Source organism: Protomyctophum bolini (assembly GCF_963924005.1).
Source record: "Protomyctophum bolini genome assembly, chromosome: 3".
In the NCBI taxonomy this organism is placed as follows: domain Eukaryota; kingdom Metazoa; phylum Chordata; class Actinopteri; order Myctophiformes; family Myctophidae; genus Protomyctophum; species Protomyctophum bolini.
In genome coordinates this window covers 43,544,657-43,564,499 of record NC_137864.1, presented here as the reverse complement: position 1 = coordinate 43,564,499, position 19,843 = coordinate 43,544,657, and the positions used below count along the sequence as shown (strand labels likewise).

At 43.2% G+C, this 19,843-nt stretch overlaps 2 protein-coding genes across 4 annotated transcripts; both read right to left on the bottom strand.

The window, feature by feature from the left end:
* Positions 1 to 1,822: 1,822 nt before the first annotated feature.
* On the bottom strand, positions 1,823 to 6,979 carry LOC308313152 (uncharacterized protein). Its single transcript, XM_080760097.1, has 3 exons — positions 6,511 to 6,979; positions 5,243 to 5,390; positions 1,823 to 3,689 (listed from the first exon to the last, which is right to left on the bottom strand). The coding sequence occupies exons 1-3, from the start codon at positions 6,772 to 6,774 to the stop codon at positions 2,554 to 2,556; spliced, it is 1,548 nt and encodes a 515-aa protein (XP_080616223.1). The 5' UTR covers positions 6,775 to 6,979; the 3' UTR covers positions 1,823 to 2,553.
* A 1,722-nt stretch (positions 6,980 to 8,701) lies between these two features.
* Positions 8,702 to 19,328, bottom strand: LOC308313147 (uncharacterized protein). 3 transcript variants are annotated; one of them, XM_080760089.1, is made up of 4 exons: positions 19,026 to 19,328; positions 17,683 to 17,833; positions 12,519 to 13,487; positions 8,702 to 10,896 (listed from the first exon to the last, which is right to left on the bottom strand). In XM_080760089.1, exons 1-4 carry the CDS (start codon positions 19,281 to 19,283, stop codon positions 9,650 to 9,652), a joined length of 2,625 nt encoding a protein of 874 aa, XP_080616215.1. In that variant the 5' UTR covers positions 19,284 to 19,328; the 3' UTR covers positions 8,702 to 9,649. The 3 variants fall into 3 exon arrangements, 2 of the variants coding, with proteins under 2 accessions (XP_080616215.1, XP_080616216.1); XR_013963851.1 differs by lacking the exon at positions 8,702 to 10,896 and adding an exon at positions 14,815 to 16,196 and having other exon boundaries at positions 13,381 to 13,487; XM_080760090.1 differs by lacking the exons at positions 8,702 to 10,896; positions 12,519 to 13,487 and adding an exon at positions 14,414 to 16,196.
* Between the last annotated feature and the right edge of the window lie 515 nt (positions 19,329 to 19,843).

Here is a 19,843-nt window from a genome sequence, read left to right as displayed (position 1 = left end):
ATTTAGACGTCCGTATACATTTAGACGTCTACATTTAGACGTCTACATTTAGACGTATACATTTAGACAGTGTCCCCCCGAGTGCCTCCCCAGTGTCCCCCCGAGTGCCTCCCCAATGCCTCCCCAGTGTGCCCCCCGAGTGCCTTCCCAGTGCCTCCCCAGTGTGCCCCTGAGTGCCTCCCCAGTGTCTCCCCAGTGCCTCCTCAGTGCCTGCCCAGTGTCCCCCAGTGTCCCCCCAGTGTCTCCATAGCAATACAAGAGCAATAATACAAATTAATCTTAATGTATTCATCTTATTAATTAATTAATCAAATTAATTAATTAATCAAAATTGCGGCCTGTGCCCAGCACCATGCCAAAGCTTTTTCCTGCAGGAAACACTGCTTGTGGTTGTAAATATATTGTTATCCGTGTTGCGAGGATGAGGGGGTACCTGGAAAAATATCTACCCCAAAAGGGGTACCTGGTCCAAAAAAGTTTGGGAACACCTGCTTTAACACATTAGGATAAAGAGTAAGATACAAAATCATAGAATATATATATATATATATCGTAATTTTTGTTCCTACCCAATACAATAGAATTTCCCCGTGGGACAACAAAGTACAGACGCTAAATAGTCTGAATGTACACTCACTCACATTTATTTGAGCTTATGCTAAACTACACTGCATCAATGATTTTATTGGGTAGGCCCTAAAAGTATGATCGCAGTATCAAGTATTTTGGGTAGGCTACTTCTGATTCTGCCTTGTGTTTTCCTAACCTGACGCTACCCAATACCGCCCCCAGCTGGAAGAGTCAGGTTAGTGTTTTCCTGCTAGAAGAGAAATCTAACGGACACATAAGAAAACATGTGTATGCACAATGTGCAGTTTGAAATGCAAAAACATTGAGTTTTACTCACTTTAATACTGCTGACATTTTATCTATCCTAGCACCAGGAACTCTAGTACTACTGGTTTTATATCCTACCAGGACCTCTACTACTGCTAGTTTTATATCCTACAAGGATCTCTAGTACTGCTGGTAAGCAGGTGGAACAGCTTATGAATAAAAACTATTTCCAAACGACTGAGACGCTTCTAAAATACTCGCTCCAGGAAAATAAGACCTATCACACATTGTTTTCTGCTGTGTTGCTTTTGGATGATTTATTGAAGTATGTAAAGAGTGTTTCTGAACGTGTCAAAGTATCCCATGACAGTCTGACAACAAAACATTGCGATACTGCAGAGCCAGAAACAATACTCAATAAAACTATGTACTGTGCACATCGGGGAGAAAAATAGCTAACAACATGTGATGTCTTCTTTTATATTCCTGAACCGATTAACAGACAAATGACACAATCGTTCAGAAATAGTGATTGTTCACAAGCTGGTCCAGCTGACTCTCATTGACTCCACTGTATTCCACCAAATTTCCTGCCTCCCATGAGCGTCAATGGCACATGCTCGGCCCATGGCCTGACCGTGCCTTGGCTTCTACTATCGATAACCTTGATTTCCACTGATCTGATATGATTTACTTTCAAATGAGGATTTGATTGGTTGTTGTGAATCAGGTGAATGAATGAATGAAAAAACTTTATTCCGAACATGACAAAATTAGACTAAAAAGTCAAAGAATTAAAATAAGTGCAATATAGAAAAATAAAATAATATTCCCAAAACAAAACAAAAACCAAGCCTCACTGGCCACAAGTATAATTATTATAATTTTACTTTTATATGTTCGGAAAGGAGTAGGGAGAAGTAAAAAACTTAAATAACCCTACCCCTCTATAACTTATTTCAGCGTCATCGCTTGACGTCAGTACATACATACCAACATGGTATAAACTAAATAAAATAATTCACTCAATTAGGTGACCAATGAGCATGTTGTAAATCAGTAGGTGCTCAGTCAAGGTGACTAATGAGCATATCAGCTAGCAACCTGGCTAGCAATGACTCCATTATGCAGTCCTTTCACATTCTAACCTCTCATTTGGTCTCATCTCATCTAGGGCTGCAACTATCCATTATTCTTCTCTGATTATTCGGTCGATTACTTTTTGGATTAATTTAATAATTGAGAAGTGCACTTTTTTATCAGCATTTTATTATCGATTTACCACTTATTTTATACGTTGTCACACAACAGTGATGTGCGCAAATAGTGAAAATAACATTTACTTTAGTACTTTTCAATTTAAAGCACTATTGGCCCATAAAAGTCAGCTACGATCATCTATTTGTTTTTGGTTGTTCCCCAAAAGTCCAACGTATATACAACTTTGCCATAATTATGTAACTTTTGCCAGCAACAAATGCATCACCTCATTTTTCTGTCCTCTGTCATATGGAAGCTGATGCCTTAGCTGTGTACCTGTATTGTGCACCAAAAAGCCAGTGTTACAACCAATCGGATCACTGATCTGTCATCTATCAAATGCCGATGCTGTGCGAGCCCTTCCTGTTTTGCATGATTCTGCTGTTTTGCAGTTCGGCTCAGCACCAGAGGCGGAGGATATGTGTTATTTCTTTCAATGCTGTAGCAACAACGTCATCAGGTGTGGATTCTGAGGTGTCTCTTCATGTTACTGGACTGCACAAAGCACCTGCCACAGATGGGGCAGCGGAACGGCTTTTCTCCAGTGTGAACGCGCTCGTGGTTCTTCAACTGATGGTGGCGGGAGAAATGCTTGGAGCAGTGGCGACAGCCGTACGGCTTCTCACCCGTGTGAACGCGCTGGTGCAGCCGCAGGTTCTGTAACTGTCTGAAGGTCTTCCCGCAAAGCTCGCATCGGAACGGTTGACCCCCGGCGTCACGGGCTGGCTGGGCGGGTAGCGCCATAGGCGGGATGGAGCTCAGGAGCCTGCTAAACTCCCTAGCGGAGGAGGCGCCAATTTCGTTGAGGGAAGACGACCGATTGTCTCCTCGATTTGCCTGAGGGTGTAAAACCTGCCTAGGGGTTTTGATTGCAGAGAATGAGGAGGAGAAAGAGGAGAGGTCACCATAGGAAGTGGCACTAGTATTAACATTAACCAAACTTGACTTTAAACCTGTAGTTGTCGGGGTTGAGCGCACTGCTTCTAGCTCCTCCTCTCTCCCGTGTTTCTTGAGTCTCTGTTTGGCAGACCTGGTTATCCCATCCCTGTCTATTATGCTCCACTCTGAGCTCATGTCTGCCTCCACTTTAATTGGAACAGAATCCACCACCACCATATCTGGTTCCCAGTCCAGATTACCAGCCAGGGGTGGAGCAACATTACTCGGGTCGCCATAAACGTCTCCTCCTCGTTCCGCTGAAGCTCCAGGAGAACCCTCTCTGCCATCAGTGTTGCTCCCAGTTCTCCCCTCTTGATGTGGGCCTGAGTTATGTGGAGGGTCCAGAGAACAGTTCCCTGTGGTTAGGCTGCCAGCGTTATTCCACACCTCTATGCCTGCACCAGCTTCTGCCCACTCAGATGCACTGGTGAACAGGCTGCAGTCGTCGTGTCGTGTGGAGCTGGTGAATCTGTTATTGCGGTCAGATGATGGATGGTGGCTCTCTCTGTTAACATTTCCGTTACTATGGTGACCGGTGTTGAATTGCTGGTCGACGCGGTGAAGATGATTCTCAGGCTCTACAGGGAGGGTTCTAGGTGTCGTGTTTGCAGATGTGTTTGTCTCACTTCCATGCTTGACTGGGGGTTGAATGTCTGAAAGGAGAAGAGTAAATTATCATTTGGTTAACACATTTCTGAATTGTAAAGAGGATGAGCAAAGTAGGGCTGCAACTATCATTTATTGTCTTAGTAATTATTCTATCGATTACTGAATTAAATAATCAACAAGCATGTATATTTGTATGTGTTTTTCATTATAAATCAATGAAATTAGCATGACTAACCACTTCTTTGGAAAACCGTTGCTATTGTCTTTAAAAAGGGGAAAAGCCATATATTAGCCATGATTTTCCCCAAAATCTATTTTGATTATATATATCATCAATATATATTGGATTCACTTGTTTTAATTTACATTTGTACTGTATATTTATAATTATTTAATTTCACACTGTATAATTTCATTTCACACGTTTTACAGTATTCAGGGAGGTTCAACTGGGGACAAGTTCTCTTTTTCAGAAAGTCCCTGATTTACATATTATCCCATTTTGACTAGGCTTACCATACGTCCTCTTTTGCCCGGACAAGTCCTCTTTTGGGGGGCTGTCCGGGCAGTCCGGGGGGGTTTTATAAATTCCTTCAAATGTCCGGGGTTTTACATGTATCGCCTGTATATGTATCGCTACGCTCACAGACCATTCAGACCAATGTGTATTACAATGCACGTTCAATGGTTCGTAGTGGAAAAACACTGTGAGAGGTGGACTTTCAGCCGAACCCCGGAATGTGTATTATTCATAAATCTGCATGCGATGTGCGCTGAGTCTGACAGCACTGGTCCCGACCGCAGAGCAGAGTAGTAGAGTGATTGCTCTGCTGGCTGCAGATAGACTGTTGTGCTCTCCGTGAGGAAAGCTTGACATGCCAAAGAACTATCTCATCATCATTGACATGCAGAAAAAGTAGGTTACTGTTTTCTTAGCTTTGTGACTGACCAATGAGAAGCAGATTGTATTGTCTGCAAAGAAACTATGTGTCTGTCACAAATAAAAGTCCTGTCCTGCAAGCCCATGTCATGTCAACAACACAGCCAAGGCAGCTGTGGGCGAGGTGAGTCCTGCAAATTAAATTGACCCAATATTATTTTGTACAACCTAGCAAAGCATATAAGATAATGTTTTGTCTTTTTACAAGAGATAAGCCATTGCATACAGGTTCTTAAACTTTTTAATTTCAAGGACCCCCATAACTCTGAGAGTAAAACCAGATGGACCCATAAGAGTCCCATTTGATTCCATTTGTACAGTATCAGAGTTAAAAGTTATAAAAGGGTCCATTTGGTTCCATTTATACTAGTACACTCTCAGAGTTACAGACCTGCGCACATGCACTCTCACATGCGTCCTCTTTTTGGCAATTCAGAATATGGTATGCCTAATTTTGACGTCAGGCCTGAATGGGTTATATGATGTTCTCAACATGGGGACAGTTGGGTACTTGACTGGGTTGACTTCTGAATTCAAGGCATAACAGTTCTTGTGTTTAAAGTGAGTTGCGAGCCCCCTTCTCTTGCATAATTATGATTCTGCTGTTTTGCAGTTTGTCTCAGCACCAAAGAGTTTTTGTCTTAATGTTTGTATTACCTTTGAGTGTGTTGTCGTCACCCTCCACCTTCAAGATGATAGGAAAGCCAGCGCCCCCGTCCTCCTCCTCTCCTCCTGTTCCCTGTGTTGAGCTCTTGGTCGCGGGGTTACATCTGGCTCTGCTGGGCGCCGGAGATCCGCGGGTCCCCTGTCACAATTATTACATAATCACCATATCTTAATAAATAATCAAAGTTATTTTGCATAATCATTAATCTGTCTTTTCATCAAACTACCATAACACTGCATTCCTTTCAATCATGTCATACCCTTCATTAATCACTCATCATGTACATAAGTATGAAAGTATCTGTTTTGACTCGAGTCTCAGGTATTTTTCCATTGTTCCATCTGCATACTTTCTCATCAACAGACTACCGCACCTTAATGTAAACCAAACGACAACTATTTAAGCTACGTTGATGAACACAAAACCAATTTAGCTTGTCTCGTCCTGTCATCAAGTAACATTAACACTGTCCTCTGAGAAGCCATCTATCTATATACTTCAATAACGTAATAGTTAATAAGATGTATAATACACTTACACACCCGATTCATCTTTGCAACTAAGTGGCCCTTTTTCTCCTGCAACTGTACTGATAAGACCCATCACCCAATCATTGAAATCTCAATCATGGAATAAACTTGGACAGACTATGCATATGCCACCGTAGATCTGACATTTTCAAATACATTTGAAAACTTGAAATGAGACATTTTGCATAGTGAGATTTGTGAGTTGCTGTGATAGGAGAAGGATATCAAATGGAACACAACCACCCTAAAGACTAATAATTGTGTATATTCCTGCACTATACCTGCATCGAGTTATCTTGGTACACAGAAGTTGATCTATTGAAGATTCTGACCTTCAAAGTACATAATTTTTGTTTTGATTGTATTGCTGTATTGTTGTATTGTTCTTTCTGCTTTGGCAATGTAAACGTATGTTTTCTCATGCCAATAAAGCCCTTTGAATTGAATTGAGTACTTTCTACTCTTGGTACTTTAAGTTCAATTCAGGCAGATGGAAATGTCCATTTGGATCAATGGGCTGTCAATGGAGGGTATTGCAACTAGATTCATCCTAGCCCAAACATTTACTCTCGTAGAGGTTTTTTTCGATTCTGACGAAGATTCGTTAAAACGTCAGAATCGAAAAAAACCTCTACGAGAGTCTAAATGTTTGGGCTAGATTCACCCCATTATTTTTTTTAAACAATCTAGTGTTGCAAATTGCGGCTATCCTGGGCTAGTGGGCTCACATGCAGCAGGGCGCTGCTGTTGCGTCTCAGAGCGCTCAGTCTGTCCAGGTGGTGGTTGTTCCGTCTGGATGTCTGGAACTTGGCGACCAGCAGCTTCCTCCTGAGGCCGTCTAACTCCCTCTGGTTCTGGGTGATCTCCAGCCGCAGCACCGCGTAGCCATCATCCACCAGCTTGCAGATCTCTGCCACCGCGCTGTTCGCCAGGACCTCGATCACCGCGGCCAGCTGGGCGTGGAACGAGTCGCTGCTGTTGTTGGTAGACATATGTGGATCTGATCACTTCAACAGTCGCTGTTGAAGAATAAATTGATTTGTTGTGGATGTTGTTGTCAACAGTCCACCATGTTTGTTCTTCTTCTGCCTAAAAGGGTACTACTATTTATTAGAGATTCTTTAGGCCACCTACTGCTTGGAGTGAAAACTGCAACTAGCTTGAGTCGCTTGACTCACTGGGATATAGATCAGATATTCGTTTGCAGTTCCGATTCTAAAACTGAATGTGAGTACAAACCAAAATGGTTTGTACTCACATTCACATAACATACCGTAATACAAAATAAATTAATCCTGAACATGTATTGTAGGCCATCTTAAAAGTAGCTTCCCCCAACACTGATAATGTGGATTAAACTAAAGGATCGCAAAATTATCTTTTTGTACAGTATTTCCACTTTTAAATTAAATACTTTTGTCTTTTCATTCTAATATTGATATTGGGGCGGCTGTGGCTCAGGAGGTAGAGCAGGTAGTCCAATGATCCCTGGGTCGGCGGTTCGAATCCCGGCTCCTCCTGTCCACATGCCGAAGTGTCCTTGGGCAAGACACTGACTGAACCCACATTGCCTCCAATGAGTTGGTCTGTGTGAGCTTGCCACCATTGTGTGTGAAATGTGGGAAGTGAGGACGCTGGCGTCGACTGTTCACCGCTTCACCTCCCAATGAATGAAGAATGAACCATTGTAAAGTGCTTTGAGCACTTGGAAAAGCGCTATAAAAATGCAATTTATTATATTGTAAATGCTTTTTCTATGTTTGGAATTCTTATGTTAATTTTTGTGTGTCGGGTTCAGTTGAGGTACCAGTTGCAAGTCAGTTCAAGATGGGTCATTTTTAAAGAGCAGAGCTCTACAGACCAGAACAAAAGACATGCGTTTATGCATGTGGAAATAGCCAGATTTTTGACAGGATTTGAACAGTGCTTTCCAACTGTAATCTTTTCATGTTTATCTTGTTCTGTAGCCTAGTCCCGGCTGGTACAAGGATTATTGTAGGAACGTTTTATTCATTATAACTTCATCGGACTGTTAGACAAGTCAACCTGCTGGACCGCAACATAAAATGCTTTTATTTCTCATGCCTTGTTTGAGATCACAAATTAATTCTCAGTGCAGTCTCTGTACATCCCATCCTATACCAGCAAGCAGATGTGTGTGTGTGTGTGTGTGTGTGTGTGTGTGTGTGTGTGTGTGTGTGTGTGTGTGAGAGAGATAAGCTAAATCTGTATTGGCAAATTGTCATCAGCAGTAAGATTAAAACACAGGAAAGGGTAATAAGATTCAAAACAAAATAAAGTAAATAAATTAAATTAAATAGTTATGCATTCAGTCGGTTTGGCACAATAATAATACGTTTTTTGTGTTTATCAAAACAAAATTACAAAGGGATTTACATCAACCACTTACCAGCAGTACTAGAGGTCCTGGTAGGATATAAAATTAGCAGTATTAGAGGTCCTGGTAGGATATAAGACCAGCAGTACTAGAGGTCCTGGTAGGATATAAAACCATCAGTATTAGAGGTCCTGGTAGGATATAAAACCATCAGTACTAGAGGTTCTGGTAGGATATAAAACCATCAGTACTAGAGGTCCTGGTAGGATATAAAACCATCAGTATTAGAGGTCCTGGTAGGATATAAGCGAGCCTCCGTTGTGGTCTACTCTAGTACATCGAGTCATATATTCAAGCACAACCCGGCTAGGGATGTCGCGTCCTGGTTGGATAGATAGAAAGCCAGAAGTATTAAAGTGAGTAAACTGATATCATGTAATGATTTTACTGATTATTCTGTTGATTACTTTTTGGATGAATTGAATAATTGAGAGGGACACTTTTTTATTATCAGCATCAGCATTTTATTATTGATTTATCACTTATTTGACACTTTACCCTTTATTTATACACAACGGTGGCGTGCAAAAATAGTGAAAATAGCAGATTTACATTTTGCTGTTCAATTTAACGCGCTATTGTAGTAAAATTCTTCAGCTACGATTACCTTTTTGTTTTTGGTTGTTCCCCAGAAGTCCAACGTATGCACAACTTTGCCATATATTTAACTTGTACCTCATCCAATAAGAAAGCAACACCCCATGCATCACCTCATTTATCCGTCCGCTTTATCTGTCATGCGTGATTTACATGTACTTACTGTAGCTGTGTGCATGTATTGCGCACCAAAAACAGCCAATTTACATCTACGGTATTACAGATCTGCTATTATCGGAGTGCATAAGCCTGTGTTAGAACCAATCGCCATCACCTCATCGATCTGTCATCTATAATCGTAATTCGTATGATGATGCTGTGCAAGCCTCCTTCCTGTTTTGCGTGATTCTGCCATAGACGTATATATAAAGGCTAGATGGCTCAAGGCAGAGTCTCTGACGTAGTTCACCCGGCGCCGGCGGCCATCTTGCTTCGGGGCTACAGTACAGTATGTTCTATGGCAGCTCAAACAAAAACAGTCATAACTCGCTCAAATCTTGACGGATTTACAAACGGGTTGGTTTATTTACAAACGTTGTCAACGTGGCTATGATTCAGGACGCTTATCTGCTTAATTTCGTTTTTTATATGAACGTCGTATAAAAGCACGTCTCTGACGTTTATAACAAACCAAACCGTTTGAAAATCGGTTGAAAATTGAGCAAGTTATGGTTATTTTAAAAGTATTGCCCCAAAAACACAATGTTATGCTGCCCCGAAGTAAGATGGCCGCTACGTAACGTCACTCTCCATTGGCCAGAACGCGGGTGAGCCATCTAGCTTTCTTATATATAGCTGATATTGATTCTGCTATTTAGCAGTTCGATTCAGCACCAGAAGACAGAGACGGAGGATGTGCGTTATTCACGCCATCACGTGTGGATTCTGAGGTGTCTCTTCATGTGACTGGACTGCACAAAGCACCTGCCACAGATGGGGCAGCGAAATGGCTTTTCTCCGGTATGAACGCGCTCGTGGTTCTTCATCTGATGCTGGCGGGAGAAGCACTTGGAGCAGTGGCGACAGCCGTACGGCTTCTCGCCCGTGTGAACGCGCTCGTGGTTCTTCATCTGATGCTGGTGGGAGAAACGCTTGGAGCAGTAGCGACAGCCGTATGGCTTCTCGCCCGTGTGCACTCGCTGGTGCAGCCGCAGGTTCCGGACCTTTCTGAAGGTCTTCCCACACAGCTCGCAACAGAGCGGATGACCTCCGACATCACAGGCTAGCTGGGCAGGTAGCACCACAGGTGGGATGGAGCTCAGAATCCTGCTAAACTCCCTAGAGGAGGAAGCTACAATTTCATTGAGGGAAGACGACTGATTGTCTCCTCTGTGTGCTTGAGGGTGTAAAACCTGCCCCATGTTTTTGATTGCAGAGAACGAGGAGGGGAAAGAGAGGTCACCATAGGAAGTGGCACTATTAACAACCAAACTTGACTTTAAACCTGTAGTCCTGTCTAAGGTTTCTGTGCTCAGTGTCGGGGTTGAGCGCGCTGCTTCTAGTTCCTCATCTCTCCCGTGTTTCTGGAGTCTCTGTTTGGCAGACCTGGTTATCCCATCCCTGTCCATTATGCTCCACTCTGAGCTCATGTCTGCCTCCACTTTAATTGGAACATAATCCACCACCACCATATCGGGTTCCCAGTCCAGATTACCAGCCAGGGATGGAGCAACATTACTCAGGTCACCAGAAACGTCTCCTCCCCGGTCCTCTGAAGCTCCAGGAGAACCCTCTCTGCCATCAGTGTTGCTCCCAGTTCTCCCCTCTTGATGTGGGCCTGAGTTATGTGGAGGGTCCAGAGAACAGTTCCCTGTGGTTAGGCTGCCAGCGTTATTCCACACCTCTATGCCTGCACCAGCTTCTGCCCACTCAGATGCACTGGTGAACAGGTTGCAATCGTTGTGGCGTGTGGTGGTGGTGAATCTGTTATTGTGGTCAGATGATGGATGGTGGCTCTCTCTGTTTACATTTCCGTTACTATGGTGGCAGGTGTTGAATCGCTGGTCGACGTGGTGAAGATGATTCTCAGGCTCTACAGCGAGGGTTCTAGGTGTAGTGTTTGCAGAATGAGATGCCCTTGTGTTTGTTTCACTTCCCTGCTCGACTGGGGGTTGAATTTCTGAAGAGTAAATTAAGAGGGAAGAGTAAATTATCAGTTGGTTATCAAATTTCTGAAATGTAAAGAGCATGAGCAAAGTAGGGACGCAACTGTTCTTTATTGTTTTAGCAATCATTCTATAGATTACTGAATAATTAAATAATCAAGAAGCATGTATAGTTTTTATAATGTGTTCTTGTATTATGATTCTATTAATCAATTAGTGTGACTAAGCACTTTTTTTGAAAACCTTTGCTATTGTTTTTATAAAGGGGATTTCCCCCAAAATCTATTTGATTGAATGGCTTGGATTCACTTGTTTAATATACATTTGTACTGTATATTAATTTCATTTCACACTGTATAATGATTTCATTTCACATGTTTATTTACGGTATTCAGAGAAGTTCAACTGGGGACAAGTTCTCTTTTTCAATAATTCCATGATTTACATATTTACATAAGATGTTCTCAACATCGAGACAGCTGGGTACTTGACGGGGTTCCCACTTAAAAATGATTGATAGATCATTTTCACCACTATATTTATAAGCAAATACAACCTGTAAGACGCCCTAAAGAACGAGGTTGCGTGCACGCATCCGCCTGGGTGACAGACAGCAGACTGCTGGGCGAGCGCTAGCGTTTCGGCATATGGCGGGTCCATCAACTTATTGAATGAATTCTGTACTAGCCACATATGGAGAGTAGAGGTTGCAGGAGGAGAGGTCCTCATAGTAAGTTTCCTTAATATGCAGTCCTTTCACATTCTATCCTCTCTCATTTTCTCTCATCTGGTCTAGGCCTGGGCTGCAACTATCCATTATTTTTCTCTGATTATTCTGTTGATTACTTTTTGGATGAATTGAATAATTGAGGCGCACTTTTTTAGTATCAGCATCAGCATTTTATTATTGATTTATCACTTATTTGATACTTTACACTTTATTTATACACAACGGTGGCGTGCAAAAATAGTAAAAATTGCAGATTTACATTTTTCTGTTCAATTTAACACGCTATTGTAGTAAAATTCTTCAGCTATGATTATCTTAATTTTTTTGGTTGTTCCCCAGAAGTCCAACGTATGGACAACTTTGCCATATATTTAACTTGTACCTCATCCAATAAGAAAGCAACACCCCATGCATCACCTCATTTATCTGTCCGCTTTATCTGTCATATGGAAGTTGATGCCTGATTTACATGTATGTACTTAGCTGTGTGCATGTATTGGGCAACAAAAACAGCCAATTTACATCTATTACAAATCTGCTATTATCGGGGTGCATAAGCCTGTGTTACAACCAATCGCCATCACCTCACCGATCTGTCATCTATAATCGTATGACGATGCTGTGCAAGCCTCCTTCCTGTTTTGCGTGATTCTGCTATTTAGCAGTTCGGTTCAGCACCAGAGGGCAGAGACGGAGGATGTGCGTTATTTCTTTCAATACTGTAGCAACAACGCCATCACATGTGGATTCTGAGGTGTCTCTTCATGTGACTGGACTGCACAAAGCACCTGCCACAGATGGGGCAGCGAAATGGCTTTTCTCCGGTATGAACGCGCTCGTGGTTCTTCATCTGATGCTGGCGGGAGAAGCGCTTGGAGCAGTAGCGACAGGCGTATGGCTTCTCACCCGTGTGCACTCGCTGGTGCAGCCGCAGGTTCCGGACCTTTCTGAAGGTCTTCCCGCACAGCTCGCAACAGAGCGGTTGACCTCCGACGTCACAGGCTGGCTGTATGGGTAGCGCCACAGGTGGGATGGAGCTCAGGATCCTGCTAAACTCCCTAGAGGAGGAAGCTACAATTTCATTGAGGGAAGACGACTGATTGTCTCCTCCGTGTGCCTGAGGGTGTAAAACCTGCCCCGGGTTTTTGATTGCTGAGAATGAGGAGGAGAAAGAGGAGAGGCCGCCGTAGGAAGTGGCACTAGTATTAACATTAACCAAACTTGACTTTAAACCTGTCGTTCTGTCTAAGGTTTCTGTGCTCAGTGTCGGGGTTGAGCGCGCTGCTTCTAGCTCCTCCTCGCTCCCGTGTTTCTTGAGTCTCTGTTTGGCAGACCTGGTTATCCCATCCCTGTCTATTATGCTCCACTCTGAGCTCATGTCTGCCTCCACTTTAATTGGAACAGAATCCACCACCACCATATCGGGTTCCCAGTCCAGATTACCAGCCAGGAATGGAGCAACGTTACTTGGCTCGCCAAAGACGTGTCCTCCCCGGTCCTCTGAAGTTCCAGGAGAACCCTCTCTGCCATCAGTGTTGCTCCCAGTTATCCCCTCTTGATGTGGGCCTGAGTTATGTGGAGGGTCCTGAGAACAGTTCCCTATGGTTAGACTGCCAGCGTTATTCCACACCTCTATGCCTGCACCAGCTTCTGCCCACTCAGATGCACTGGTGAACAGGTTGCCATCGTCGTGAGATGATGAATGGTGGCTCTCTCTGTTTACATTTCCGTCACTATGGTGACCGGTGTTGAATCGATGGTCGACATGGTGAAGATGATTCTCAGGCTCTACAGCGAGGGTTCTAGGTGTAGTGTTTGCAGAATGAGATGCCCTTGTGTTTGTTTCACTTCCCTGCTCGACTGGGGGTTGAAGTTCTGAAGAGTAAATTAAGAGGGAAGAGTCAATTATCAGTTGGTTATCAAATTTCTGAAATGTAAAGAGCATGAGCAAAGTAGGGACGCAACTGTTCTTTATTGTCTTAGCAATCATTCTATCGATTTCTGAATAATTAAATAATCAAGAAGCATGTATAGTTTTTATAATGTGTTTTTGTATTATGATTCTATTAATCAATTAGTGTGACTAAGCACTTTAAAAAAAAACATTGCTATTGTTTTTATAAAGGGGATTTCCCCCAAAATCTATTTGATTGAATGGCTTGGATTCACTTGTTTAATATACATTTGTACTGTATATTAATTTCATTTCACACTGTATAATGATTACATTTCACATGTTTATTTACGGTATTCAGAGAAGTTCAACTGGGGACAAATTCTCTTTTTAAATAATGCCATGATTTACATATTTACATAAGATGTTCGAGACAGCTGGGTACGGGGTTCCCACTTAAAAATGATTGATAGATCATTTTCACCACTATATTTATAAGCAAATACAACCTGTAAGACGCCCTAAAGAACGAGGTTGCGTGCACGCATCCGCCTGGGTGACAGACAGCAGACTGCTGGGCGAGCGCTAGCGTTTCGGCATATGGCGGGTCCATCAACTTATTGAATGAATTCTGTACTAGCCACATATGGAGAGTAGAGGTTGCAGGAGGAGAGGTCCTCATAGTAAGTTTCCTTAATATGCAGTCCTTTCACATTCTATCCTCTTTCATTTTCTCTCATCTGGTCTAGGCCTGGGCTGCAACTATCCATTATTTTTCTCTGATAATTCTGTTGATTACTTTTTGGATGAATTGAATAATTGAGAGGCGCACTTTTTTAGTATCAGCATTTTATTATTGATTTATCACTTATTTGATACTTTACACTTATTTATACACAACGGTGGCGTGCAAAAATAATGAAAATAGCAGATTTACATTTTGCTGTTCAATTTAATGCACTATTGGCCCATTTCTACTGCCCATACCTGCATTATAAGGCAAACAGAGTAAAAGTCTTCAGCTACGATTATCTTTTTGTTTTTGGTTGTTCCCCAGAAGTCCAACGTATGCACACTTTGCCATAGTTATTTAACTTGTACCTCATCCAATAAGAAAGCAACACCCCATGCATCACCTCATTTATCTGTCCGCTTTATCTGTCATATAGAAGTTGATGCCTGATTTACATGTATGTACTTAGCTGTGTGCATGTATTGCGCAACAAAAACAGCCAATTTATATCTATTACAGATCTGCTATTATCGGAGTGCATAAGCCTGTGTTACAACCAATCGCCATCATCTCACCGATCTGTCATCTATAATCGTATGACGATGCTGTGCAAGCCTCCTTCCTGTTTTGCGTGATTCTGCTATTTAGCAGTTCGGTTCAGCACCAGAGGGCAGAGACAGAGGATGTGCGTTATTTCTTTCAATGCTGTAGCAACAAGACCATCACGTGTGGATTCTGAGGTGTCTCTTCATGTTGCTGGACTGCACAAAGCACCTGCCACAGATGGGGCAGCGGAACGGCTTTTCTCCGGTGTGAAGGCGTTCGTGGTTCTTCATCTGATGCTGGCGGGAGAAACGCTTGGAGCAGTGGCGACAGCCGTACGGCTTCTCGCCCGTGTGAACACGCTCGTGGTTCTTCATCTGATGCTGATGGGAGAAGCGCTTGGAGCAGTAGCGACAGCCGTATGGCTTCTCGCCCGTGTGCACGCGCTGGTGCAGCCGCAGGTTCCGGACCTTTCTGAAGGTCTTCCCGCACAGCTCGCAACAGAGCGGTTGACCTCCGGCATCAAAGGCTGGCTGGGCAGGTAGCACCACAGGCGGGATGGAGCTCAGGAGCTTGCTAAACTCCCTAACGGAGGAAGCTGCAATTTCGTTGAGGGAAGACGACTGATTGTCTCCTCGGTTTGCCTGAGGGTGTAAAACCTGCCCCGGGTTTTTGATTGCTGAGAATGAGGAGGAGAAAGGGGAGAGGCCACCGTAGGAAGTGGCACTATTAACAACAACCAAACTTGACTTTAAACCTGTAGTTCTGTCTAAGGTCTCTGTGCTCAGTGTCGGGGTTGAGTGCTTCTCCTCTCTCCCGTGTTTCTTGAGTCTCTGTTTGGCAGACCTGGTTATCCCAACCCCGTCTATTATGCTCCACTCTGAACTCATGTCTGCCTCCACTTTAATTGGAACAGAATCCACCACCACCATATCGGGTTCCCAGTCCAGATTACCAGCCAGCGATGGAGCAACGTTACTCTGGTCGCCAGAAATGTCTCCTCCCCAGTCCTCTGAAGCTCCAGGAGAACCCTCTCTGCCATCAGTGTTGCTCCCAGTTCCCCCCTCTTGATGTGGGCCTGAGTTATGTGGAAAGTCCAGAGAACAGTTCCCTATGGTTAGACTGCCAGTGTTATTCCACACCTCTATGCCTACACCAGCTTCTGCCCACTCAGATGCACTGGTGAACAGGTTGCCATCGTCATGGTGTGTGGTGTTGGTGAATCTGTTATAGCGGTCAGATGATGGATGGTGGCTCTCTCTGTTTACATTTCCGTTACTATGGTGACGGGTGTTGAATCGCTGGTCGACGCGGTGAAGATGATTCTCAGGCTCTACAGTGAGGGTTCTAGGTGTAGTGTTTGCAGATGCCCTTGTGTTTGTTTCACTTCCCTGCTCGACTGAGGGTTGAATGTCTGAAGAGTAAATTAAGAGGGAAGAGTAAATTATCAGTTGCTTATCAAATTTCTGAAATGTAAAGAGAATGAGCAAAGTAGTGACGCAATTGTCTTCATTGTCTTGAATTCTATCGCAATCATTCTATCGGTTACTGAATAATTAATTAAGAAGCATGTATAGTTTTCATAATGTGTTTTTGTATTATAAATCTATTAATCAATTAGTGACAAAGCACTTTTAAAAATAAACCTTTGCCATCGTTTTTATAAAGGGGTTTTCCCCCAAAATCTATTTGATTGAATGGCTTGGATTCACTTGTTTAATGTACATTTTGTACTGTATATTCATTTTATTTCACACTGTATAATGATTTCATTTCACATGTTTATTTACGGTATTCAGAGAAGTTCAACTGGGAACAAGTTCTCTTTTTCAATAATGCCATGATACATTACTATATATGTACTTGACTCGGTTCCCACTTAAAAATGATTGATAGATCAGATCATTTTCACCACTATATTTATAAGCAAATACAACCTGTAGGGCGCCCTAAAGGACGAGGTTGCGTGCACGCATCCACCTGGGTGACAGCAGACTGCTGGAAGAGCGCTGGCGTTTTGGCATGGGGGGGGGGGGGGGGTGTCACATCAACTTATTTAATTAATTCTGTACTGGCCACATATGGAGCGTGTCTTGAGTGTACAGGGTTTGATGAGGTCAGATCAACATGTGGAATGTCAGAACAGGTCAGCTCCATATATGGAGATCTAAGGGTGGGAGTGGGGGCAGTGTCTTGAGTGTACAGGGTTTGATGAGGCCTGGCCATATATGGAACGTGTCTTGAATGTACAGGGTTTGATGAGGTCAGATCAACATATGGAATGCCAGAACAGGTCAGCTCCATATATAGACATCTGTGGCAGCAGGGGCAGTGTCTTGAGTGTACAGGGTTTGATGAGGGCCCAGGTAGTGCCGGGCCTGTTGAGAGGACTAGTTTTCGCCGGCTGCCGGCGCGGCTGCACTAATAACTTTGGGGTGCGCCCGTCTAGAGTTTGAATGGACAGGTTTCAGTCAAAAGAGAGACATCGAAGAGGAAGGATGGGTGGGGAAGGATCAACATATGGAATGTCAGAACACGCCAGCTCCATATTATGATCTAATGGTTTGAGGTCAGATGTAAAGTTGCTGGCCGGCTCCATATATGCAGATATAGGTGATGATCCAGTCTTCTCCATATATGGCTATGCGGGTTTGATGAGGTCAGTGTTGTGATCTTCATATATGGAGACGGCCATATATGGTGACGAGGCGTGAGGGACTGACGGCCATATATGGTGGCGTGACGGAACAACTGACAGGTTTTGTAGGTTTTCATACTGTAGCAATTCTGCGACCTATGGTCGCAACTAGAGCACATACAACAATAAGCTTTTAAAAAGTGTGGCTCAGCACCAAAGACGGAGGATGTGCGTTATTTTTGTCTTATAATGTTTTTATTACCTTTGAGTGTGTTGCCGTCACCCTCCTCCACCTTCAAGATGATAGGAAAGCCAGCGCCCCCGTCCTCCTCCTCTCCTCCTGTTCCCTGTGTTGAGCTCTTGGTCGCGGGGTTACACCTGGCGCTGCTGGGTGCCGAAGGTGCGCGGGTCACCTGTCACAATCAATACATATTCGCCATCTCAATTATTCAAGAAAATCAAATGTATTTTGCATAATCATTATCATTAAATCATTAATCATTTCCAGTGGGGGGCTGGTGGTGATTTTGTTTTGGGGGCCTATAAGGCATCCATCACATTCCAGATACCAAGTTACAGCAATGACATTAATGGGGTCTATCTGTACTTTGTTATAGCAAAAAACAACACAAAAAACAACAAAACAGGGGTTCCACATCTAGAGTGAATGTTGTTTGTAAGTGCAGATCGGGGTCCATACATTCTTCTTTTTTAATATTCACAATCTAATCTTAAATGTGTTGGAAATTTGACTAGTTTTAAATAAAGTGTCATTAATATGTTGCAGGAGATTTGTGGTATTGTACGAATGTACGTAATACCTTACAGTGCCTTACAGTGAGAGTCAACTCAACGGTATGCAACCACAGTCTTTGTGTAGCAGAGTGGCTCAGAACGTCTGCCTGATGGTCTCAAAAGTCTAATATCTCCCCCAGTCCATGGATATCCCTTTGGTAGTGATTAAGATTTTGGACTTTCACGCGGGAGACCCAAGTTCGAATCCTTGGTGTAACGCCCGGGATTCGAACTCGGGTCTCCCACGTGAAAGTCCAATATCTTAACCACTAGAGTCTAGACCTAAAGGATATCCCTATGGACCAGTGGGAGGCAATCCTGCCATGCCCATTAATCACTCATGTACATAAGTATCTGTTTTGACTCTCTGTATTTTTTGCATTGTTCCATATACTTTCTCATCAACATAGAAACCAATCCACAACTATTCAAGCTACGTTGACGAATACAAAACTAGTTTAGCGTGTAGAATTCCCTGTCTCCTCCTGTCATCAAGTAACACTGTCCTCTGAGAAGCCATCAATCTATTCTATATACTGTAATAACTTTATCCTGCAACTGTACTGATAAGAAGACCCAATTTGAAATCCCAGACATGGAAATTGGACTAGCATATGCCACCATAGCAGCTATTTTAAAAAATCACACCCGTGTGAACCGAGTGGTGCAACGCAGATCGGAAATTTCTATTTGGATCAATGGACTGCCAATTGCAACTCTTTGTATTGCAACTCTAGATTCATAACATTATTATTATTATTATTATTATTTTAAATCTAGTGTTGTAAATTGCAGCTATCCTGGGCTCACATGGAGGGCGCTGCTGTTGCGTCTCAGAGCGCCCAGTTTGTCCAGTTGGTGGTTGTTCCGTCTGGATGTCTGGAACTTGGCGACCAGCAGCTTCCTCCTGAGGCCGTCTATCTCCCTCTGGTTCTGGGTGATCTCCAGCCGCAGCACCGCGTAGCCATCATCCACCAGCCTGCAGATCTCTGCCACCGCGCTGTTCGCCAGGACCTCGATCACCGCGGCCAGCTGGGCGTGGAACGAGTCGCTGCTGTCGGTAGACATGAGTGGATCGCTTCCTTCAAGTTCAACAGTCGTTGTTGAAGAAGAAATAGGTTTGTTTTGTGGGTGTTGTTGTCAACAGTCCACCATGTTTGTTCTTCTGACTTCTTCTGCGTTTATTGATTTAGACTTTAGAGATTATTGAGGCCACCTACTGCATTGAGTAAAAACTGCAACTAGTAGTCCAGGCTGGTACAATTATCACGTTGTATTCACGATTTACTTAATTGTTAGACAAGTCAACCTGCTGGACAGCAACATAAAAATGCTTTTATTTCTCATGCCTTGTTTGAGATCAAATTAATTCTCAGTGCAGTCTGCACATCCCATCCAGCCTATACCAGCAAGAGGTGTGTGTGTGTGTGTGTGTGTGTATTAAGATAAGCAAAATATTTATTGGTAAATGTAGCTGTCAACAGACAACAGCAGTAAAACTAGACATGTACCACCGATATACTGTATCGGTATCGGCCCTTATGTCATATCGGGTCATATCGGTATCTGCAAATATGCCAGTCTAACCACAGGTCTGATACAGGAGTAAGTGGTTGACACTATGGCAG